Source organism: Dicentrarchus labrax, unplaced genomic scaffold, assembly GCF_905237075.1.
Source record: "Dicentrarchus labrax unplaced genomic scaffold, dlabrax2021, whole genome shotgun sequence".
In the NCBI taxonomy this organism is placed as follows: domain Eukaryota; kingdom Metazoa; phylum Chordata; class Actinopteri; family Moronidae; genus Dicentrarchus; species Dicentrarchus labrax.
The window spans coordinates 28,525,483-28,534,769 of NW_026136719.1; the positions used below are offsets into that span (position 1 = coordinate 28,525,483).

A 9,287-nucleotide genomic window follows, 5' to 3' on the forward strand; every position below is an offset into this window, starting at 1 on the left:
ACGCTTTGGCAGACTACTTACTTTGTTTTACCTCTTCTCCTTTTGTTTAATGTTGCCAAAATTCTGCAGTTCACTACACAATCCCATGTGTCATTGTTTACATTAATAAATGCTGGGTCTCCACTTGTTTCCTTTCTTCCCAGCTAGAGTGACGTGTAATATCTGTCTTCCTTCCTGCTCTTTCTGGTGTTGCTTACATCCATTTCTGTAACCTGCTTCGACTAACGCAGTGTGAACTTCTCCTCATTTCATCAGTCTGAATATTTCTGTCTCATTGTGATTTCTTGCCCATGTCAGAATTCATGCCACTGTGACGTGCTTTAGATTAATTCTGTTCAAAAATGAACAGAATTAATAATTTCAATTTTAATTTCTGTTTCACAATCCAGTGATTAGAATGTTTGGTTTTTTTAATCACATTGTAATGACTAAATCAGCCATCTGTGTGTCAGTGGCCAGCTGATGCCTTCTTCTGTCTGTCTATCACTGTGTTGGGATTTTTTGCCATTTCCTGGACTCGCTTTCAACTTCTTGTCTTAATCTTTCACACCTCCTCTACCTCCCACACCTACTCTTCTTTCCTTGGTTCCTTCCTCTCTTCTGCCTCAACCTCCTTCTCCTCTCTCACCCCTCCACCCCCTCCCCCAGGGCGTTCAGGACTTGCTGCCTCTTATCTTTCAGTTAAGGCGCTGGTTCCTCAGATGCCCAAACTGCTCAAGTCCCTGTTTCCAGCGCGAGACGACAAGAAGGAGCTGAGACCTTCGCCACACAGCCAGCAGGTCAGCAGAGATGATGTTAGTAGCGCTCTGTGTGACTGTGGAGTAGGGCGGGATAAGACTTCACGTATATGATTAATAGTCATTCCAACTTGTAAATTTCAAGCTCTGGCAGCGAGGCACTAATTCTTGTTTTCTTGTCATGACCTTGGTTGTTGTTACTCAGCAGCATGTTCCTCGCATCTTGACATCAGGAGGGGACGACAGCCGAGTCAAGGTGGAAACGGTAAGATTGTCCCTGTCCACTTTTCCGTTGTTTTCTGCAAACTGCAGCAACATAAGTGTACATGTATGTTAGATATGGTTTGTTTACTAACAGCTTTTTATGTATTTACTTATTAGTCCAAAGGGCGACTGTGTTAGTTGACCAATATGTGACTGCCATTGTCACAAGAAAACATTAGCAGATGATGCAAATGGTCCTTCAACATATATTTGTGCTGCACATAACAGCATTAATAGAATCTGATTGGTCCAAAGGGTGATTGTACCATTTTTGTGGAAGTTGATTTTTATTGCTGATTATTGTTTTGTTGTTTTGCCTTGTCTGCATGCTCTCGTCTGTCCATCTGTTCCTGTGGCATCCGTTTGTTTCCTGTAGACTGCTATTCTACGGCCCCAAACCAAAGACAGACGGGCAGAGTTCCCAGAAGTCCCTCTTCTTCCTGTGCATGACCCGCATGACACTACCCCCCTCAGCCCCCTCAGCCAGTCATCAAGCGGCTACTTCTCCAGTAGTGTTTCTACAGTTACCCTGTCTGACGTCCTCCAACCCTCCTCCTCGTCTTCCTCCCTCCTGGCTGCTGAGACTACGTTAACCACAACCCCCCAGCAGCTGGGTGCTGACAGGAACGATGTTGTGACCTCTCCTTCTCAGTGTGGCACCAAGATGGCCGTCGTCGCTCCACCTGCTTCCCACAGCTCAGCCAATCACAACAACGTGACTACCGAAAACTCCTTCTCTCAACACAAGCTAGTCAACTCAGGAGGAGGAAGTGAAGGCTTTGAGAGGCTGGAGATCTTTGTGGACGATGAAGAGCGTAGCCATGACGACGTACTGCCTGATTGGCTGACAGATGGGGCATATGTTACAGTAGGAAGCAATAAGGCCGGGACGGTGCGCTACGTGGGAATGACACAGTTTGCAGAAGGAGTGTGGGTGGGGGTGGAGCTGGACACCCCTGTAGGTAGGTACACAACTCAAAAGGATGACTTCACACAAATGACGCAAATACATGAGAAACCACTTCTGCGAACAAAAAGCCAAATAGAGTAATAAATGAATGTAATCTGCACAAAAGATGTACAGACGATGGAAGTAACAGTGATAATAACAGTGAGCAGAATACAGACAGTTCATTCAGGTAGGCTAACTCAGATAAAGGCTGCACCGAAGCACCAAACACTGGAGAGAGAAACTGCCTCCAGGCAGCGACAAGACCAAAAAGGTTACAGAAGGTTTGTTATTTTATAGTTTACTGTGTAAATAAATAAAAGAAAAGCATATAATAGCTTTGATGCAGGCATTTGTTTCTTAATGCAATGCAAAGCTATTTAATTAGCAAGCAGATTGATTTTAATAACTAATGTATTTGTAAGTGTGAACTGGGCACTGTATTATCAAAAAAAACACAAGTATCGTCTCAGGACTCTGTATCGACAGATGCTCAATATTAAATGAATCGGATCGGATCATGGGCATCCCTTCTATGTAGTACTTTTGTAATAAGCACAGATCATTTCTGAATTTCTGATGTTCCCTTGTTAATATACTGCCTTTAATTGATGGAGCTGACTACAGTACAGTGCTTAATGACTTCTGATTGGTGGTGATGACCTTATTTTCTCCCTACAGGTAAAAATGACGGTTCAGTTGGAGGTCATCGATATTTCCACTGTAAACCGGGTTACGGGGTGCTGGTTCGCCCAGACCGTCTGTCATGCCGTGATCGGACCAGTCGGCGCACGGGAGAGTTCTCCGCTCCCGTCCACATCCCCGTCTTGCGCGGTGAAGCCATTGTTGCCCGCCGGGGGGAGAACCGCAAGTCCTGGAGCAGTTGAGACAGGGAAACTAGGTGCTGGATGGGAGAGATGAACTCCCCATAGCCCTCCTCCTCCTGTTTTTTTTCTCCTCCCAGCTATGCAACAGGCTCACACATCAAACATACTGCCTACCCTCCTATAGTTTGAAACTACATTCACTACATCCATTCACAGGAAATGGATAAAATAGAATGAAGAGAGTGAAGAGACCATTCAGAACGAAAGCAAGTAAGTTGATGAAAGACTATGCAGAGTATATAGAAGTCCGTGGAAGGACTATTTATCATGTGGGAAGATAATGCTAAATGAATGGCGGTCAATGGGAAGACTGCTAAGAGTGAATGGAAGTCAGTGCAGACTGTCGTATTTGGAGTGTCGGAGCTCTGTGGGGGTGTGGAAGGGACCCTGCAGGCTGGAAGATTTGCCTCAGAGATGCTTTCTGAGCTGATATACAGGGATGCAAACTAGTCACACAAGTCACTTTTTTTTATTTTTCTGCAAATATATTTAAAACCTGAGGGTTATTTTAGAATGCAGAAAAAACACTTGTAGAATAAGGAACCTTCATGTTTTCCTGCTGGATGCTGGCTGATGGATTTGTTTGTCACTTGCAGTTTTTTTCTCTTCACCACTCTGATGCGCTATTGTTAGTAGTCATAGCTACCAGAAAAGATCAAAAGATAGTGTACGGCCTTGTGACAAGCTGACTAAATGGAGAATATTGAATTATCTTCTAGTGGCTCTTTGGAATATTTTTATTCTCTCTTTATGTCTCACTATAATATGTGCTTTGTGTTCTTTGTGAATTAGGAAATAGAATTAGACCCATTAGATTTTTTTTTATTTGGGGTTAGAGTGACATTAAGCTCAAACCATGCCAGTCACATGCTGATTTTTTACCAGTGATGTGTTTGCATCCCTGGATATGATGTCTGTAACAGATATTCCTGACACTCAATGTCCCAGAATCCCCTGCTCCGGCTGCCATTCCCCTGAACTCTCTAGTTCTCTTCTGCATACTGACACTTTGACTCATTGTTTGAGACACGTCTCCTCCGCCTGGACTCCTTCTCTTTTCTTTTGAAGATAGATCCTCCCAGAATGTGCCTTCACCATGGCTTGGTTTGCATTTGTTTTTCTGTATATTTAATTTCTGTTAGCTGTGTTTTGTGTTTTAAGAGAATGCCTTGTGCTAAGTGTGAGGTGATCTCAGGGACTGCAGAGGGGAAAGGACAAGGAGGGGCGTGTGTGTGTGTGTGTGTGTGTATGTGTGTTTGTAAATGTTGTACAGTGTTACCCTGTGTGCACAAATTAAGTTCATATTGTTGTAGTCGTGTTGATGTTAAAGATGATATGTGTAAAGCAGGAAAAGTCGTGTCCTTGTTTGGACAAAGCCACTATGGGAGCAAGTTTGTACTGGGAGGCTTTAAAAGTCGATTTTGCACTGGAGACGTTGGATAAGAAGCATCTGTATGTGAGCAGAACGCGGCTGTGGTCATCATGGTGCAGCTAGACAGAGAAGTAGGCAAGTGTAAGCAGATTCCTCGAACCAACTAGTAATGTGAAAATGGTTATTGATGACTTTGAACCAGAGTACATTCTCCATCTGAGTGGGACGTCTGGATGTCTGTTCTTAGAGCAGATTTGGTGGCTGTCCTCTGTGGCTGACATTCGGACACCAGGAGGCGCTGTGTAGGGTAGTACTGTGGTGTTGTGTTGATGGGAAATGCATGTGTATGTGCTGAGGAAAAGAAGGTGAGATGGACAGGCTGATGTTCTGCCGGGTGTTTCACGCTTGAGAAGAGAATTGATTTTCTTCTATGCATTTGATCTGTTTTAAAAGAATCTAGTTTTTAATCTTTTGTCTCTAAATGACTGACACAGCTGGGAGAACGAGCAGTACGGTTTGGGAAAGTATTGAACACAATAGCAATACGGACTGATTGAACATTCCTGGCATGTCTGTTGAAGACAATACAAGATGATGTGGCAGACTTTACTTTAAATTAGTTTTTTATTGAACATCACATTCCAGAGGGACTTTAACATTTTACAGTGACCTTACTCTGTGTGTATGAATTAATGGGAAAGCAATGGCAGAACACCACAGCACTGTTTCATACTTTATGTATACCATCAATTTATGAAATATGTAGACAGAATACATATGCTCCCAGTGCTTAGAGTTAAAGGTGCACTCCGCCAATTCTACACATGAAGTTCATCATTCTCACCAAGCCTATGACAACAGTTGTATAATGTCATCTGTATCTTTATAAAGTCTGAGAAATGGTAACTACATGCAGGCTATACATTTAGAACAAAAACCCTGTGCATGGCGTTTGAGAGTCCTGGGAATATATCACAGGAGGAGAGCTTGACCCATATTCATATAGACTAAAAGTCAGGATGTCAGCCTCTGCTGCTTCAGTTTTGATTATTCTTTTTGTTCAAATCATCAGATCATGTTCAAATCTGTCTCTCGCAAGTGTCCTAACATTGTAGAATCACTATAGTAAATCGCGAGAGTGCCCCTTTAATAAACTAGAATGAGGTCAGTGTAAAGTGTTTGAGTCGTCCTGAGTTGGAGTGATGCTGTCTCACAAAGTGAGCAATAGCTTATGTTCTGTTATTGATGTCCACTGGGGCAGGTATTTCAGCCTGAAAGCTGTTTCTATGGTGACATACAGTTTATCCATGTATACTATGGAATCTATATAGGTTTCTGATGGGATGATTTGACAATGCATGCATATGAAAACATTATTTAGAATACTGCGTGCATATAAACGCACTCAGGATGTCCAATCACACTATCATCTTTATGGATACAATATGTTTTTCCATTCTTTTTATCATGCGTTCTTCCTAATTTGAGAGGCGTGAATTTACTATTTATATTTAAATGCTTGTACACATGCATTTATCGCATGAAAATTGATAAAGCCTTTTTATTTTAATAAATATTGCACAAATGATTCCATGAAAATTGCTGCTATTAGCACTGTAAATTTACCTGTAAATGGATCAATTGATTTATCTAACACACTCTATCTCTTACTGTATACTAGATTGGAATTCAATAGTTTTGTTTTTTAATCCCAGACGGAGAAACTAAAGTCAGCGCTTTGGTTCAGTGGCCGATCTATTTTTAATATGAAGCAGTACAATTCCTAAAAATGAGGCACTTTGTCATGTGAGCCTTGGAGAAGATGTGGGAGTAAAAGGTTTGAATATTTTCTGGGTGAAAATGTATTTTTTCCTTTTTGAGGAAACTATAAAGTTGGAGTTGCATTGAAGTTGAAGTATGAAACAATATATCACCATAGTCTAGTTATTATCTGTGTATTTATTATCTGGCCTTAAAGCCCAGGACCCTGGAGTCCTCTGATTGGTTACTATAGGTGGCTGTCTGGTATGTTATTGGTTGGCAAGTTGTGAAGTGGTTATGTAGGTTGGACTCTAGTTGGGTTGGTTGGTTGTGATATTGTGGTTCGTAACAGTTATGTGGTAATGAAGGAAGGGAGTAAGGATTTCTCATGTGTTTGTGTGTCGATCGTGTGTGTGAATGTTGGGTGGACGTGACTTTGATTCAGTCGTGTCCGTGAGTCTTTGCCAAGATGGGAAACGACCACCAGCTGCCATTTTACGTATTCTACAGCGGACTTAAGCTGAGAGCAACAACCCCCCCACTCTCTTTGCATTTCAGTCTGTGTGGCTGGTGTCCTCTCCTGTCCTGGTCTTTGCTCGTGGCGCTGTTAAAGGGGTTTGAGATCACTTCAGGCTTCTGGATGTCCCTTTATGTTATTGTGCCTCAGAAATCATGTGATCATCTTCCACACACTGTTTTTCATATCAACGCTTCAGTTCATTTGCACAGAATTCTCCAGAGGGAACACCTGTATACGTAGGAAGAAAATGCAACCTGATTTTATTTTATTTTTCATGTTGTTCTTTACATTGTACTGAAATTGTTTTAATCTTCGGTTTTCAGTTCAGTATTTTGAGTTTTTTGGAGCAATATTCTTCAGCTATATTCCCACACTCACTGCTCAACTGCAAGTAAAAAAGATGAAAATTGGTTCAGTTGCGAGCTATTACTATGATGTGACAGCAGAGCTAAGCTCAAACACTGTCTTTATTTCCAGCACACATCCTGTCTATAACTCTCCACACAGTTTGCAGCATCATAAACGCATTAGTTTAACAGATAAAGTGTGACGCTGACATTAGATATGAAAAATGCAGCTCATGGGCCGCGTGGTGCACATGATCCACACAGCAACAAGAGCCATTTCAATAAGGAAGTAGAAAAAACTAGCAGCAGTAATAACTGTTGTGCTTAGAATGGACTTAATGTTGTAACTTTGTTTCAGGGGTTTTCCTGTGTGCCACTGTAGAGAGCAGAGCAAAGCCAGCAGTGTTATTTATGTGACTGAATCAACCACAAGAACCACACTCAGTTCTATTTTTATTGACGTGTCCAATCATATTCAGCCTGCATATTGATCTGTACGAGTCCTCAGCCCCTCAGAATGTTTCTTTTCTTTAACGGCTTTACTTTCATCAGTTCCTTTTCGTGTCTTAAGTGCTTTTGTTTTGCTCAGAATTTGTCCCATATCTTTGTTGCATTCACCTCCTGTTGCATTTCCTGTAGCTCTGTGCTAACTATGGGATCACTGGTCTGGAGCAACATGCCCTCCCCCCTGCCTTAACGTGGCCTTCAATCTGGAGCCAGACTGGTTTTAGCAGGAACAATCCCAGCTCTCTAACTAAACATGCTGTACCCTCAGTGCACTGTGCTATTGAAGAGAGTCATTCTAAAACCATAAAAATAAATAATCCATTCTGGTTTACTATTAAAATTCCATTTTTCTAACGGAGTCACTTCATCTTCTGATAACATCAACACCATTCATTAGAAGGACATCTGGGCACAGATGCTGTCAGGTTTTAAAGACATCAAAGGGATTATTAACCCCCACCCCCCACCTACTGCCTCACTGGAGGAACAGTCATTGTTTCCCCCTGGTGGCTGCTGTCACACCTCAATCAGACGACGGTCTGACTTCCACCAAGGGAATTTTATATACAACCAGAAACCATCAAAATGAGTGAATTAAGAACCCACCACTGCCCTGCAGCAGCAGCAGCAGCATGCCTGACAGCTTCTGCCTACCCGGGATCATCACGCTGCCAGCCACCGGTCTGAGGCTGCTCTCTGCTCAGAAAAGTAATTGGCTCGGTTTTTGTATTTGCCGGGCACTAAAATATATTTTCCAGCCTTGGTTGTGAGTGTTCACCTTTTTTACTACCTCTTTCTCGCCTGACCAGAGTGTTCTGCCAACTTCTTCCCTGAGGCCTTTTAGCTGACAAAGAGTTGTACCTGCTGGCTGCATCCAGTTCACTTTCTCCGTGTTCTCAAACATTAGAATAAACCACACAAACAACCACGCAATACTCGGCTGCCAGGTGATGCCATACAGCCTTGGGGTTTTTTTTGTTGTTTCCTTTTTTGCAGTTTTTGGCAGTGACCCATATTTTTTTTACAGCTGGGTCTGCTTTCCAAGAAAATTCAGATACAACTTCTCTTCTTGGTGTATTTTAAAGACAGTTGGTATCAATAGAATATTGCATTAAAGTTTCCTAGGTACCAGCAGCCATATTTAACTGAGCTGTGTAATAATAGAAGGCTAATAGGAGCTTAAGGAGGGGGCTTGGTGCTTGCTAAGTCAGGGAGTTTTAATACAACCACGTTACTCCTGCAAAAAAAAAAGCCCCTCCAGTCCCTGTAAGCTTTCACAGAATCAGCTAAAGAAAAAAATAATCCAACATGGGTTTGATGTGGCCTCGTTCTGGTCAACAGTATTACTATATCATCCCAACTAAACATTACCAGTTCTGTTTGTCGCTACTGTTGATTCTTTGGAGCAGGTTTGTCTTGATGTGTCCTTTGTATGTGTGAGTGCATCATTGGAGTGGTTGTTCTGTGTATGTATGTGTGTATATATGCGCATATTAAGACTTATAAAAAGAAAAATCTGAGCACAAGTTTGGGTTTTGATTTAATTTAATTGTTTTATGTAATTCTATGCTGCAATCCAAAGAATAAACATGTATTATAATACATTTATAATTTTCATGTTTTATCATCTGAACAGGAATCTGGTAACAAAAAATAAAAAAAGGAAAATTAACAAGAGTATTTGTTCTTTATTTGTACCAAACTGATCTAATGTTGAAAGAAATGTGCAGTTGTGGAGGCCGATGAGCGTGAGGTTTACACGTTCCACTAATGTCAACTGCTCTTCGGTCCGGTTTTATTTGTTATACGCTGGTGAAATATACTCAAGGAAATTATCCAAAGTGTTTTTCCACAGTTTTTGTTCTTTCCAACATGTCTGCTCTCTGTGGATCAAATCTGATCAAACCACACATATTCCTGATGAAGCAGTTGTTTTATTTTTT

The 9,287-nt window shown here is 41.6% G+C and overlaps 1 protein-coding gene across 8 annotated transcripts in view; it reads left to right on the forward strand.

Moving 5' to 3' along the window:
* The window catches only part of kif13ba (kinesin family member 13Ba), a 43,978-nt gene extending 34,957 nt beyond the window's left edge, over nt 1-9,021 (forward strand). For 2 of the 8 annotated variants that reach the window (XM_051378245.1, XM_051378244.1), the window contains exons 36-39: nt 649-794; nt 943-1,002; nt 1,378-1,963; nt 2,632-9,021. In XM_051378245.1, the coding sequence (XP_051234205.1) occupies nt 649-794; nt 943-1,002; nt 1,378-1,963; nt 2,632-2,837 (998 nt within the window). In that variant the 3' untranslated portion in view covers nt 2,838-9,021. The remainder of the gene's footprint in view (nt 1-648; nt 795-942; nt 1,003-1,377; nt 1,964-2,631) is intronic. The other 6 variants (XM_051378246.1, XM_051378247.1, XM_051378248.1 and 3 more) reach the window with 6 other exon arrangements.
* The last annotated feature ends 266 nt before the right edge of the window (nt 9,022-9,287 follow it).